This window comes from Emys orbicularis, chromosome 2, assembly GCF_028017835.1.
Source record: "Emys orbicularis isolate rEmyOrb1 chromosome 2, rEmyOrb1.hap1, whole genome shotgun sequence".
NCBI lineage: Eukaryota > Metazoa > Chordata > Testudines > Emydidae > Emys > Emys orbicularis.
The window spans coordinates 200,837,536-200,854,162 of record NC_088684.1 but is presented as its reverse complement, the minus strand read 5'-3'; the positions used below and the strand labels follow the sequence as shown (position 1 = coordinate 200,854,162).

The window sequence follows — 16,627 nt, the reverse complement described above, 5'->3', positions numbered from 1 at the left end:
GTAATGGAAGAGTAGGACTGGCTTCAAGTGAGGCAGTGACTTTCAAAATGGAAAATCCAATTAAATTAAATGACTGTTTTTCTTGTATTCACCATTGAATTAGGTTTTACATTCCTAAAAGGTTTTAAACATGAGATGATCATTCATTATGTTGCAAAATGTTTAGTATAACAATATTCTGAGTTTGTATATTACTATAAAAAGAAATAGATCACAATTTATAAGCATCTCTGACTGCTAAAATAAACTTTGCAGCTTTGCTCTGGCATATATTTTAAACACAAACACTTCAGCGTTTATTAATTTGAGATGTTTATCTATTCATAGTATTCTTCCAATGAAGGATCGCATTCCATTTTTTTAATAAGATTCTTGGAGACCAAAAATGCAGAGCTGGTGATTCACTAAAAACTCCATTCACCTTCTGAGCAAGCACTGAAAAACCATCAACTTTGGAGGTGAGTGAAAATAGAAGGTAGGCTGTGGCATTCTATAGAGCAGAAGACAGACTTGTTTAAGAATCTAGTCCTTGTGGAGTAGATATTATACTAAAGGAAATTGTAATAGCAGCTAGTGAAGCTTTGAGACCGGAATGTGTAGGCAAAAATCAAAGTGAGTGTTCTAAGTAAAGACTTATTCCGAGGGTGGAGCTCATTTCTAAAATAGCTGATATCAATTTCAATCATTACTTTCCAAAATGGAATATGCCTTGCTGTAAATTGGTCCATGAATTCGATTTCTGAATTCAAGTTTTTAGCATCAATTATTATGGAACAATTTTCAGACATATAATTTTATTCCTTTAAATCACATTTCTTCAAACATGCCAAAGGAACTGGTCTTCTTTGAAGGCTGTGAACATGACAGGTTTGAATTTCTGAAAATAAACTAGAGCTCTGTGAAACTTGGTGGTTTTGGTTCACAGGCATCAGTAGAAGTTTGGTTTTACTTTATGGAAGTACACATCCTGAATTTTGTCTTGGTTTCCAAACCCATAAATCCCTTGATGACACACAGGGGGAAGGAATGGGTCTACTAGCCAAAACTTGTCCCACTGTTTCTTGAAACTCAGCCTACATTCAGTCAAAAGGTCACACCTCAGTAAGTCTTACAGGGTGGGACTGTCAAAAGCACTCAGTGAGGACTTAGCTAGCTCTGCTCCCACTGAAGTCAATGGGAGTTCACCAAAAAGTTCCCACAGAGCGAGGCTCTAGAGCATGTAGGATGTTTCAACCCCTTGCACAAGAACCAAGCATCCTGTCCCCCACCCCAATAAAAATGGCTCTCCAGCACCATAAAGCAGGAAGAAGGCAGGGTGTTCCCCATACTCTGTATAAAGCTCTGTGTCCATCTTCTGCATAATGCATATGGTTATTATTTGTATTACAGTAGAGTCTAGAGGCTTCAGATTTGATCACTGTGCTCACTGCTGTACACACACACCTTCTCCATATAGTAAATTCAGAACATTCTCTGTTTCTGACCCATTGTTGTATGGAATACGTAAGCAGGGGTCTTTCAGTGGGTCAAATCAGCTATTTTCTCAGAATTTGGTCGCAAATAATGAGGGAAATTATCAACTTCTTTTTCATTCTTTTTAACAAAATGGGGCAGGGTGGAAAGAGGACTTTTAAAATCATCATAATGCAAATATGGGCATTCTGATCGTTCAAAAAAAAGCATCTTAATATTGGCTTCCTGCTAATTGTTTTGTTTCTCTTTTCTAATCTAAAATTCTGACAAAGAAGAAAGGGGTTTTCTTTAGCATGATGAATGATAGGACATTCAGATGCCTACTTAATGACAATTAATTTACTGTATATCCATGCAAGTTAAGATAGTTTTAATTAGTTTTCACAAAGTAAAAGGGTAACTTCATCCTCTCTTTAGATAAAAGAAGCTATTGCCTGACTAAACACATTCTCATCAAATAGAGAAGGTGAGACTAAGTGACCTTCTTAGGATTCGCTCTTATTTTAATTCTCTATTTACTGTTTAAAATAACCCATTTGCATAATACTGCTTCAATTTTTTTGTCTTTAGTACTGAAATAATCCCTAATTGAAAAGTTGCTGCTATAATGAATCGCAAATGTGTGATCTCAACTTTAAAACCAAACACAAAACAAATTAAAGTGCATATATCAAATATCTGTACAGCTGTCCCTATTTGAGATTATGTTTAGGACAATTTTTTTTATGAATGTACAGAGATCATATGCATCAAAGATCAATATCCTTTCCTTTAAGCATATGTGCTGGAACTAGGGGTGCGGCAGCATCCCCTGGCTTGAAGTGGTTTCCATCATATACAGGATTTACAGTTTTGTTCAATGGCTTTCAGCACCTCCACTATACAAATTGTTCCAGCACCCCTGCCTTTAAGTAAAAAGAGGTAATTATTTGTGATGCTGAAGCTGTAATTCTATGCATATTATAGCAAGCTCAATCCTCCAGCCTTTACTCCACAAGTCAGTCTTTTGATGTCTCTGGTGTTATTTGTGTAAGTGATACAGAATTTTATCCATCTCTTTAGGTTTTCCTAGAATGCCCATCATGGTGGTAGGTAAGTGCTGACCAGGCAAATTACAGTAGGTCAGCATGCCAGTTTGGATTGGGCCCATTATTTATCAAGCACTTTGGGATTCAAGGGATTATACACAGTGGACCAGATCCTCAGCTAGTGTAAATAAGGATAGCTCCATTGACTTCAGTGGCGCTACGACAGTTACACGAGTTGACGATGTGTCCAAGTGTGATTATTATACTTACATGTCTTTAACCATCCATAAACCAGAAAATGAATGTTATAATAAGTTGCTATTAATATGTGTCAAACACATTAATAGCCCTTTATCCCCCTACCCCCAACTCTCTCCCTTCTCCTTCAAAACCCTTTGAAAAACTCCATCTTCTGTGAAGCTTATCAGAAATAATGTCCACACAGCAGATTCTGGTTTTCATAAGCACCTCCGAGTAGGAAATGAGTATGTTTGGAATATTTTAACTACTGTAATTCACCATGCACAGTAATTGAATATAGAATATGTAATTGAAATTGAATTGTTAAAAAATGTGCTCACCTTCTTTACGACTAATAGAATAAAAACGTTTAATTTGCACACTCAATTCCTGCACAATATATCTTGCCTGGCTTGCAAAACTTATCAATCACTTATTTAACATATATTTAAATGAATTTCCTTGTAACAGTGACTTTCTTATGTCGTCATGCTTTCTACGTGTGAGCCTCATAATTCTTACATCCTATGCAGATTCCTTGGGATCAGCAGCCATGGAACATGGTCAATAATGAGATATAGACCTGAAGAAACCACATGCTGGCAAGGAGTTAAAAGAGTCACAGGCTAAACCATTGCTCTAATAGCATAGTATGGCTCTGTGCTGCCACATGAGAGGCAACACTGTTTGATTCCTAGCCCCAGTCTCTTACTTCCCAAGTTATGGTGGAGAGGGGGGAATGAGAGGATTCCACAGACAGCGTTAGCAGCTGATGAGTGAAGTGCTTTGCACAACTCAATACTAACAGTAACTCCCTTTGGTTGACTAAAAAACAGCAGTGAGCAGCTTCAGATGGAGTGCTCTCCACTCAACTTTGCTGAGAGAAATGGAGGCCACGATAAAAGGTCTTGAAGATGGTGCAGCAGGTGGAAGGAAGTACATAGCTTAGATATTTGAGGCAGCATGCTTGGGGATTTGGCCATCCACGTTGCCTGAGCCAGGAACAATCTCAAAGCTTAGTCAGTACTAGAATACATATTTTTTAAACATATCTGCTGCTCTCTCAAGATGTTTTAGACAAATTCTATAAAAGAAGAGTTGTTCACATTGACTGGTTGCTGGGTTTTTTTTTGAGGGGACAGGGACACTAACTAAGGTTAGGAAAATGGATGTAAATGTTTATTTATGAACAATGAATACTGGTGTCAACAGGAACAAAAATATCAACATTAAAGATAAACATGACTTAATGTTTGTTAGTGTAAGGTAACCTTTTCAAAAACATTTAGTAATTTAGGAATCTGAGTCCACTGAAAGTTAGTTTTACCCACAGCCCTTTATTTTTAGAAGCAATCACATTTCTCTCCCTAATCTCTTTCAAAGTTTATTATCAGATTCACTTTGCCACCTCTCACTTAAACTACTTTTAGGCCCCAATCCTGAAAAGAGAACCATGCGGGTACAAACTTTTGCATCTGCACAGTGCTCTACTGTTGACAGCGGGGCTTCACGTGAGCATAGGAAATTCACCCATGGGGCTCTCTTTTCAGGATCAGTGCCTTATTTGTCTCACTTTTTCCAGCATGATCACTTACTATCCATGGCGTGAAGGTATTCCATATGAAGGGCGCCAGCTCCTGCAGTAGCAGCTGAAGGAATAATGTCTGCATATGGGCTGCGCTGACCTGCCAATAGAGCCATCTGATGGTAATATTCAGCTGGACTGACTCCAGCATGTGGAGCTAAGAACACAACATAAAAAAGCACCATTAATGACGTAAGACAAACAAGAGGCAAAATTTTATTACTCCACTGCTTCCCTTTGGCTATTAAACTGGCTTGTTTATTTTTTAAAGCAACGCAACATCTGCAATATGCCTGTGCAGTCAACATACTTCAACCAGTGATGCTGCAAAGACATCATTCACAAAATGGCAAGACATAAAATATTCATTTACCAGTGACATTTACCATTCACAGTGACCTCATTTTTTATATTTATTTTTTTAAGTGAATTTAAAAGTGACAGACTGACTGACAGGCCTGGAAACTAATATGTTTTATTTAGTCACATGAAAAGCTAACCACAAGCAGCAAAAGCTTCTCTCCCACGCCAACGTGTCTCAATCTTAACCTGAAACACCTCTTGCAAAGCAGGTCAAGTTCCATGCTCATTCACATCTCTGAACGCCCAGCTGAGAATACCAAAAGGATGTCATCAATGGGGGAATATTTTGTGAAATGCAAAACTGAACTAGGACAAATTAATTTCTTTCAAGCAAATTAGTTGTCAGACAGGAACAATTTATAGGCATTTTTAGCAAAGGCTGGATTCATGTTAATGAGTAAGGCCCCCCCGATCCTACAAACATATACTTGAGTAATGGAACTCATGAGAGTGGTCCCAATGACCTCAATGGGTCTACTCAGGTGTGTAAGGCTCAGAGCCATAGAGGAGAGAGGCTGTATATGCCATTACTGTGTTCATGAATCATCCAATCCCCTGCAGATAATCTCCTTTACTCATAAAAAACCTCTTTTTCTGCAAAAATTATTCATGATCTGTTTTTCCTCCATACAATTTTCAAGCATCACTAAACTCCATGCCATGAACTGAAGTAACATTGGACTAATATTTCATTTCAGTGGCCCTCTGATGCTATTAATAGATGGTTTCATGGATTTAGCAGAAGATTAGTCATTAGAATAGATAGGTTCTATTCTTGTTTCTGCCACAGACTTCCTGGGTGAACTTGGGCAAATCACGCTATCTCTCTGGTCCTTAACTGCTCCATTTGTAAAGTGGATATAATCATACTTCCCTAACTGTGCTCATAAGAATGTTGTGCAGCACGGTTCATTATATCCATAAAGTACTTTGAGATCCTCAGATTTAAGTGCTGTACTGCAACAGAGTATTTTCCTATTTATACTTGTTATTCAGTGCCATTCTTCCACCATTTCATTGGCTATGTTCTGAGTGCAAATACAAATTTAACCACTAATCCTGCAAACACTGAATAATTTTATTCACATAGGACTACTAACGGGTAAAGTGGTTTATTTGCATTAGTGTTTGAAGGATCATGTCCTAAATGAAACACCACAAACACAGGATCCAGGTTTATTCTAAAAGGAAAAATGAAATGGCAGAGTTGGGGTGGGAGCTCCTACAGGAATAGGATTGACAGAGTATTTCACTATATTATAAAATAAAAAGTGTTCTCTGTTATATCATGAGATCTGACATAAATGAAGAATAAACATTATTTTAAATCAAACTTTAGGAAATGTTAAAGAAAAATAAAAGGACTTTAGACAGTGCAGGAAAGGAAACCGCAAGAGAAGTGAGCTGAGAAGCATTCTTCTTGTTTTCAAATTACAAATTGATTTCTAAAATAAATATAATCCACACCTTGCCACTGTCACTTTCTGTAAAATGACAAGAAAAATATTTGACCACAAATTTAAAAAAAACCCTCACTCATTACACTGAGTCATTGATTTTAAAGTTTTACAGTAGTAGACGACCATGATATCTTTCCAGACACACTTAAAACACTTCCTGAGCTTTCTGACATAAGTGTCTGGGTTAACTAACAATAACATTGGCTGCAAGCTTTAAAATGAAATGCTTCAGAACCTATAAAGGAATATAGTGAGCACATAACTATATTACCAATGTTTCATAAATTGAAAGAATTTTTGGTTTCCTTAAGAAATCTTTCCTTAAGACCCTTTTTAAATACAAGAAATTGGCAAATTAATAATGGCTTGGTTGAAGGGTAATTGAGTTCAGTTATGATGTGCAATTTATTTTTTAAAATATATAAGTATTTTATAAAAGCAAAGCTCAATGTGGCTACTCACATACGTAAAGTTCCTCATGGGCATATTTGCAGGATTACCCCATTAAGTGGGATTCTAAATCTAGCTCTGCCCTGTGACTGGACCTTTAGAATTTGAGCTGTTCAGGGCAAGGACTGCTGTCCTGATTCTCTTCCCATTTACACCAGCTTTTACACCAGTGTAGCCTCAATGGAGTTACTCCTGCTTTACATCTGTGTAAATCAGAAAAGAATCACACCCCCTGCATAGTGGGCACTACTGCAATACACATAACAATTGGCTCAGTTCTCAGCCCCATCTCTAGTTCCTTTGTGTTGCTGTGGGAAATCCATGGGTGGACCAAAGCCAGCAGAGCTGGCTCCACACCACTTGTTTTCCTGGGTGAGTCAATGACATGGTATGCAAAGCACTCAGCCAGATCCTCAGGTGCTGTAGCCATTGTCTACAAGTTGCATAACTTAGAGCAGCTTTAAAGCTGCTCTACATTATGCGATGGGCTGTTTGGCCCCTGGCCATCCCAGGATCAATGCAACTGTGGACTGAACCCCCAAAAAATTATTTAATTGACCTAAAGCAATTTAACTGGCATCGTGACTTTTAATAAAAACAGCATAATTTTACATGCCTTCAAATGCAAACTGTGCGTGGCAGAATTTATAATCAAGCCACTTATACGTTTAGCGTTGTGTGTGTACACAGGTATACACTTGAACTATTATTTATTATTTGCATTCCAGTAGAGTCCAAAATGTGGTAGGAAGTGTCAACAAACAAGGGAGATTAGGGTCTGATCTGGGTAGATCTGCCTGAATAAGAGCTTTAGAGTTCCATACTTGACTGGCTAACCTAGCTAACTATGAATTCTATACAACATATTTTACAACCTTTAATTAAATAGTTTTTTTATTGGGATACCTATGAAACTTCATGCTGGACAACAGAGATGGCAGTATGCTGATTTTTTAATTTCCATGTGCAACTGAGGTGGAATTAAAGTATAAGTGAAATTATGTAGGAATCTCATTTGATAGCAGTTATTAAATTGTTCTTTATATCAATATTTTTAAAAAGCCTGTATATGCATAAATTTACTTCATAAGTTATATTACCACTTTAACTCTTTCACTTTATAAATATATGCCATCAAAGTGTAATTACAATGCAACTAAAATGCAATGATAATAAAAGCTATAAATCCTTACACAAGTCCTTGTAATTTTTCTTTGTCCACTTATATTTCCCAAGGATTTTGCTGTGTGAAAGCTTCCACTTTCATAATTAGGGCTATTTAAGAATTCAGGACTTTTTTTGGCTCATGGCGGTATGCCTATAAATCAAATTATACTGCATAGTTTACATGCTGTATGTATACCACGATACTCACATACATGCACGCACTCTATGGTGGCTATCATCGTGCTATGTAAGTACCTATACATTGAAAATCAAATATATAAATACACATAGAGTATGCAGTAGAATGTTTTAGAATCTATCTTTATTAGCCAATCTCTGGTCTTAAGAGGTGACTCTGCTCAAATACATAAACTGAGTACTAACTTTATTTATTAGGAAAGTTTATTAAATTTTCTTTTATTTGTTTAGTTCCTACAATATGTTCAATTCTGTACACAGTTTGCAAAAATAAATACAATCACTGCCATAAGAGATTACAATTGGTTCTGTTCTAACCTGTCTAATTTGTAGTTTCTTGAGAGATCCCTTAAGACAGATTTTACTGCAGATACAGTGAACATATGTCTACATCTCTGCATATGTATGTGTGTATGCCAATATACATGTACATATATTAATATAAAAATATTTGTGGGGAAAGGGCATGTCAGAGATTGAGAAAGAGAGAGATGTTTCAAAAAGCTATTAAAAAGTTGTATCATATATATTCTACAATAAACATATAGAACTTCTTTGTGGCAAGATAAGGATTTCTGAATAATCACCAAAGTGTTCTTTTAAAATGATTTTGCCAGTCATCATATAACACTGTTTGTTAAAATAAAATGTGTAGAATTAACAATGATTTACACAACAACCAGGCTGTCTATATCACCAGTGGAAATCCCTACATGCACACATACACTTTGATTGACATTAGGTCATTAAAATTTATTCTCATAAGAAGAATACGCACCCATAACTAATGGATTAGAGTAAAGGTATAGGCTCTTACAAGTGAGGATTAATTAGTCATCCATTTGAACAGAGTACACTACTCATTTTTCAAATTCTGCTAAAGGCAGTGTGTCTGTTTTGTAAATTTGTGTGAGCACTGGGAAGAGCTTTTCCTTAATTAAAATAGTAGTTTAATTATCTTCACTAAATACTCACTTGCTAATTTGGCCCATTTATAACTCCACTCAGCACAATATAGCAATTTTGAAACGTCAAACTACTAATGTACTGTTAAAAAACACACTTCTCAGAATCCAGCCCATGTGTGATTCTGTTCATTGCTCATTAAGGGAAAATTCAAATTTAAATCAATGGGAGTTTTGACTAAGGACTGAGTAGAGATTGCAGATCTTGGTCCTTTATAATTTAGTTTACATCCGAATAAACAGGGAGGTAATATCTACATCATACTCAGACCTCAGGGAACATCACTTTCCTTGTATGCTGCCTAAATGTGAGTCATTTAAATATGCTGCACCTGATTCTGATCACCAGTCACATATCTCATATGAGTGAAATTTCATTCGTCTTATCCTCAGCTAGTATAAATTGGTGTAGCTCAATTTAAGTTAAATAGAGATATAATGACCCTCATTAGCAAGTGAGTGTGTTGTTAAGATAATAAAACTGCTATTTTAATAAAGGAAAAGACCTTTCCAACACAATATATCTCTTGAACTCGCTGGAGATATGCTGATTTATACGAGCTGATTTGATTTCAGTGCAGGCATTCCTGATTTACACTGGCTTAAGGTAGGTCAGAATCATACCCACTGTCTGTCCCACAAAAAGGAAGATATTAAAGCCATAAACATTGTTACATTTTTAATTTTGAATGAGAACTTCTTCTTTTTTGCTGAAGTTTCAACGTTTGTGAAATGTACAAATGACCAGCAACAGGCTGATGAAGTATTGAAACATTTATGACATAATAAATATGGCTGACAAATCTGCTGAAGCTGCTTTGAACAAGGAAAAAAAGAGAAATGTTGACAAGATTAATATAACTTAAGTTGCCACAATGACAGCAAACAGGAAGCCAGGCTTAAACCCACCGTCTGTAGGGCTGAGTCCACGGGCTGCCGAGATCATGGACAGAGACGGGCTACTGTGCAGTGATCGGATGTAGTCCATGTAAGGGTTAATGTAAGGGTGAGGAGGGCTGAAGGGAGATTCTGATGTTGCAGCCGGATTTCTGTGTGGGGAAATTCTAATGAACGGAAGATCTGAATATGTTGGGCTACTAGATAAGGCAGAAGGCCTGGAATAAAGAGAGAGAGAGAAAAAAGAAAGATTATCTATATAGTCAAGATCACAAACGTGGACAGAAAAAATAACTGTAAGGTAATATTCATTCTATAAAGAACAACTGGATTGAACATGCAATAACTTCCACTAATTTCCACTGCCCGGAGAGAAAAGAATAGGGAACGAGTTCTTCTATGAACCAATTGTTAGTAATATTTCTCTCACCCATTTTTAATGTAAGCCGGTTTTCAGTTTACACGTTACATCACTCCATATTTATTTTCCTTTGGATTTCAGAAGAAAACCAATCTAACTAGCATTAAATATGTACACCACATATCAATTTCTGCTATAATACAAAATGCATGCTGAGATGCCTAATAATTTACAACTTCTAAAAAGGGATAACTCAGTGGTTTGAGCATTGGCCTGCTAAGCCCAGGGTTGTAAATTCAATCCTTGAGGGGGCCATTTAGGGATCTGGGGCAAAAATCTGTGTGGGGATTGGTCCTGCTTTGAGCAGGGGGTTGGACTAGATGACCTCCTGAGGTCCCTTCCAACCCTGATATTCTATGATTCTACTGGAAGAAGTTTAAGAAGATCTACCTGAGCCCATTTCCTTGATTTGCCAATTTATCCTTATTGTAAAGTGCATGTTTCTATTTATAAAAAAATTCAGATGATCCACAGTTTGTAAACCACTACGAGGTTTGGGCTTTTCTACAACTATTTTTGACAATGCTCATTTACACGTACGATGCCAAAAACCAGACGGCAACGGAACAAAGGTTCTCCATATGTTTGTTTTTAGCATGGCGCCACAAACTGACCTGACGCCGACAACAAGAATTCAGTAATTAACCACATCACTGTTATTAAGGAGGAACAGAATTTTTTTCTTAAGCTACATCCACGAAGCTGTAACGAACTAAGGCTGAAATGCCACTTCATGGTTGAGGAGGACAAATAACCTGTCCTGAAAACACCCCTTGACATCACACCCTGATAGGACCATGCCCATGCTCTGTGCCGAGTACCTCCTCTCACAGCATCCATGCTCCAAGGCACTGGAAAAAAAAACTTTTTTCATAAGGAAGGGTTGCAGAGCTCACCCGTGCCAACCAGTTCTTTCGCGAAAGACAGTGATTTAGCCTGTCATGTATTTGCTGTAGTTGAACAAGCTGACCTGAACTAAATGCCTTTTTGTCCCTGTTTTTCCAATTAATTTAGCGTATATACAGAACAGAGACAAGCAGCAGCTGTGAGACCAGTTGGGGCAGCTCATTTCTTTGATGCTGCTGGCTTACACAGAATAATAAAAAAGAGAAATGTATTTTCGTAACATACACACCGCAGTCAGTGGGGGTTGTTGTTGTCACTTATAAGGCAACAAAATGTAATCTGAGGTAAGAGTCAATTCTGCTCAGATATCAGCTCAGAAACACTAATGTACGAATGGGACAAAGATCAAAGTTATTAGTTCTTAACTGGATACCAGACTCCCTGAAAGAAATACACGGGGGTCATAACATTTGGGGAATAAAGATTTTTTTCTATTTCTTTGTATTTCGCCATTTTTTTTTACTTATATGGCACTTGTCTGTTTCTTTCACTGAGAAGGTTATTTTCAAGGTAAACCCCTTTTTGCTTTCCACACCTGAAAATGTCCCTTTGCTGTAACGTTTATGTTATGCCCCTGCATTTTTGTGTGTTAAAAGCAGACTCTGGCAATGGAATAATTTCATTGGGACCCAAGCAAATTATCCACAAATACCTAACCAGTGACCAATTAACCTTTACAGGCGTTTAAAGTGTAGTTATAGTTAGAAAAGCAACCATTACTCAAAGCATCTTTTCTCTGTATGTTTTTGAGTTATCATTGCTTTACTGATCAAAACAAGATTTTAATGCTGTTTCCACAGTAAAACTCACAATTTATGGAAGAAGAAGCTGGTTTTGTGGTTCATTGACAAAAATTGACATGTAAAGTTCATGTCACAGAATCTTTTTAACTGATAATGATGTAAGGGGCAGAAAGAACACTGCTGGACATCACATCACAGGGTGAGTTTCCCATCCCAGCAGGGTAGAAAATATTGTACTTGGATTGGTTAAATTGAGCAAAGGTAACCTGAAAGTCACTGAGAGCACAAATTTGGAACCTCACAATATCATTCTGCAGTCTTGTTTTTTGGCTATGGTTACAAATCAAGAACTATTAGAAATCCACATTGAATGTCACAAAGCAAAAGCCTTGATGTTATCTGGTGCATATTGATCAGTAAACTGTTCAATGGATTTTGTCAATAGGCTGAAAGTCTATGTTATTCTCAATCATTTGTTCTCCAACTGGTCAACAGCCAAGTAGGGCAGCAGCAAGAACAGGGTTAAGAGCCAGACAAGCCAGCCCACCTCCCCCCTTCCAGATCAAATGGGAGCCATTCAAGGACACTTCTTCCAGAAAGCCCTCCCTCACAGGGCCCAGCAAGCTTCTGAGAAGACTATGAAAGGCCTTAGGTCCCTGGAAAACACTAATCTCCAACAGGCTAGGAGGAGCAGCATGTACAGGGCAGCATATGGGAATGTCATCAGACTCAATATTAAACTTTTCAACTCCAGACTAATGTTTTCTGATTTCTCCCCAACATCTGAGTGTAACATGCTACCACCCTCCTCTAATCACCTCAGCTACCTTGTTTCACTCTCTTCCCCTCACTATTTTTTATAAAAACAAAACAAAACAAAAACCAGACAACAAAAACAGATCAAAGGTTACATAGCCAAACAAGAGCAAATATTTGTCCTTCCCTTTCTCACACCCTTACTATTAGCTGCTTCTTCCTAATATTGGGTCTAATTTTAGACTGTAAGTATTTTTGGGTAGGAACTGTGTTTTATGGGTCAACAAAGCACCTAGCACACTTTGAGCACTGTGTAAATAATGGACAAAGAATAAAGCAGCATGGACTTGGGAGATCTTCATAGCATAATTCAGTGACAATCCAACTACAAAAAATGATGGCAGTCCACTGGACATTGGCATGGCACATGACAGATCTTCACATACCCTGACAGATAAAGAATTTATGTAGCTGGTTCTACTTTGGGTCCGAGCCTGCTCCGACTGAATGCAATTGAAACATTTTTGTTGATTTTAATAGGAGCGGGATCACTTTCTTCAGCAATAACTGCTCGGAACGTCACGCCTCATTTTGTAAATTTTGTATCATAATCATCCTTGCCCTCACATAAGTGAAAATCTCTATATCCTGTGGGAGAGTGGAGCTCTTTCTATGTTACCTGCTGTATAATAAGAGGCTTGCAGGCATCTGGTTCTCCACCTCCACGGAGATCCGATGTTTTGAAGGAAATCTGCATAAACCCAGTGTTACAATCTATCTAATCTACCCATATGTTTTCCTGTAGCATTCATCACCATAGTAGCTAAGTCCCTGGCCCAGGAAAGCTCTTAAGTGTGTGCTTAACTTTAAGCACCTCAGTAACCCCATCCCTCTTAGCAAGCAGCTAAACAGGTGCTTAAAGTAACTTCAAAGGGAGGTAAGCACATGCAAGTGTTTTGCTGAATCGGGGCCTCAGTGTTGCTGTATCTACTCCCAGAGGCCCTGGCAACACTACTCCTATTGTACTCTGAATAGTTCTTTGGAGACAGAGATGTTTCCAGCTTTCAGTAAAAGAGACCATGGGGCTGTGTTTTACTGCTTCTATTTTTCATAATGGTATATTCAGCTGATTCTCATTAAATCACTCTGTGAGCCAGATAACACCCACCTCCCCAAGGGAAAATCTACAGGTGGAGGCTATGGGAGAAGAAAGCATGGAAGAGCAGGGTTGTTCCTCTTCAGGGATGATTTGTAGGGCGGCCCCAACACCTGAAGGGTCTCTAGGGAACTGCTGGAGACATAACCACCCCGATAAAACCTCCACAGTGGCTCTGTTCACCCAGTGGCCCTCCTCCTGCCTTGCCTTCCGAACGCCCTCTTACCTCCATTGCCCCACCAGAGGAGTGCTTAAGGGAACAGCTAATTGCCCTTTTCCAGGCAATGTCTTCAGGGCTGAAAGGGGACAAGTTGCGCGCGCGCACACACACACACACACGCACACACACACACACACACACACACACATGTCAAGACCACCCCACCCATATAATGCAAGGCTGTAAACCGCCCACTGTCAGTCTACCAAGTCTCTGGCCTCTCCCCCTGTGGAGATACCAACTCTGTAAACAACTCTGCACAGGACGCGAGGAGGATGTCAAACAGGCTGCTGATCCATTTTCTGTGCAGGAGGGGTACAATCAGCATGTGGGGAGCTTGGGGTTTGAAGCTGGACCAGTAAACATATCTTTCCCATTTGTCATGACTTTTTCTGGATGATTTAATAAAGATGTCAACCTTTTTAAACAACGTACACAGCGATACTTGTTCAGCACTCGCCATTAAGCTATGCAGCACTGCAGATACTGCAGTGTTTAATGTTCACTGTCGTTCAATGTTCACTTTTTATGACCAGTGCTGTACTGTAGGTAAGACATTTGATTTGACAGTTACCTATCAGGGGAGATGGAGTGACATTTTGCTTTGCTGTTTACAACTGCAACCACAGAAATCCTCATCAAACCAATAACCGGTGACATCTTTTACTAACTTACTGTTTAGCTTTTTAAAAACAAAAACTGAGTGCATTCAAAATTCTTTCTGGAAGAGAAGGAAAATTAAAAGCCAGCACATTACAATGGGTAGGAGCTATTAAAAGATGTGACCAAACTGTGTTTTTTTAACTGAATAGAGAGGGAGCAGCCAGGAAACCCGTAAAACAAACATTGAAATATATAGGTAACACTCTTATAGTCAACTACAAACAATAAAATACACCAAAATTATAAATATAAGTGTTGGAATTCTATTGCACTTTCCTTGTAGCTCTGAAGAAACATTTCCTCACTTTGTTTCTGCAGTTGTTTTTTTCTCTTTACTCGGGAAGCAACTATGGGGCTTTTGTAACTGGCACAAGAGTGAACTATTTATACCTATTCCAAGATGCGGTGCCCTATTCACAGGTTGTTGTACCCGATACAATCTCAGTGGGGCTGCCATGGTTCTTCTATTGACACTAAATAGTGGCTACGCTTTCAGGGCTTTCCAAAGCGTTTCAGTTTTATTGGAAATTGTTACCAAGTTCATTTGCAGCATTGATAGGAAGGTTATAAGTCAGGGGACTGACAGCATTAGAGAGCCTTTATGCCTCTAGATCAGCTGTTCCCAAACTCTGGGGTGGGCCTCCCATGGGAGGTGTGGAAATGTGTCAAGGGAGGTGCAAGCTGCGTGCTTTTTGGGGGGGTGGGATGAAGAGCTCTGGCTGTCAGTCATGGGTGGCTGGGGCTGGTGCAGAAGGTGGTTGGGGCTCTTGCACACCCAGAAGGTGGGGATAAAGGGGACAACTGGAGCCCTGCCACCCAGGCTCAGGCTCTCCTCTCCCTCACCCAATCCCCCACCTGGAGGCAGTGGAGCGCAGGCTGTCAGCCCTGGGGTGGCAGCAGCAGCACAGAAGTAAGGGTGTCAATGGGGCGCTAAGTCAGCTGTAAAAAGTGATAGACACATATCACGTTTCACATTGCCTCCCTTACTTCTGTGCTGCTGCTGACACGGTGCTGCCCTCAGAGTTGGGTGTCCAGTCAGCAGCTGCTGCTCTCCGCTCTGCCTTCAGAGCTGTGTGGTGGTATATGTACTTGGGTGGGGAAACATATGTAAATGACGACGGACAATAAGAAGGGAGGCCCGATTAAATGAGTTTGAGACCCATCGCTCTAGCTAACATGCAGGAATATGGCAGAGGTTGACGATGATCGTCACAGCCACCTGAGCAGTGACAGCATACTATGCAACATGAGTTGATTTCCCCCATCCAGTTCTAAGGGACAGGTATTCTCATCACTAAAATTAGTCCCTGTCACTGGCAATCTGGTCAGACAGGCCAAGGACTGTATGGATGGAGCCTTACCCTGCCACGGCCTGTGCTCAATGGCTCGTGTGGATAGAGGACTTCCATTCAGAGTGCTGCCTGCCCAGCACTTCACAGGAGCTCTGCAGTCACTTTTATTTTTTGGAGGGGAGGGGGATGATAGAAAGCAGACTGCAGAGGAACCACATTTTACCATTAAATAAGTGCTCATCTTTAAAATTAAGGAAAAATCAAATGCTCTCAGATCAGTTGCAGACAGAGGGGAAATCATGTCCCTTCCTCCACAGGGCCGGAGGGTCTCTTGGAACTACTGCAGTTCTGCTATGAATTGGGGTGAGGTGTAGGCAGGATTTGGAGAGACTGCACAGGGGTGAGCAGGGGTGTACCTCCCGCATCCTGTGGGGCACACCTCTGCAGTAGCCCCCTGCTTAACAGTGTGTAGTGGGGACTTGGGGGAGCGCTTCCCAGTCTTTTCCCTCCATTGACAGTGGAGTGGGGTGAGGCATGACAGCTGCACAGATGGCTCCAACTTTTAGGCCGTCTCTACAGGCGCGACACTGGCCCAGCTACGAGGCCGTAAGTAGGCTGCTGTCGCGCCACAATGTAGATGCTTC

At 39.5% G+C, this 16,627-nt stretch overlaps 1 protein-coding gene across 1 annotated transcript in view; it reads right to left on the bottom strand.

Moving 5' to 3' along the window:
• The window catches only part of GLI3 (GLI family zinc finger 3), a 236,148-nt gene that overhangs the window by 69,432 nt on the left and 150,089 nt on the right, over nucleotides 1-16,627 (bottom strand). Inside the window, exons 4-5 of the mRNA XM_065398399.1 lie at nucleotides 9,839-10,044; nucleotides 4,337-4,483 (exon numbers count right to left, since the gene is read on the bottom strand). Coding sequence (XP_065254471.1) covers nucleotides 4,337-4,483; nucleotides 9,839-10,044 — 353 coding nt within the window. The remainder of the gene's footprint in view (nucleotides 1-4,336; nucleotides 4,484-9,838; nucleotides 10,045-16,627) is intronic.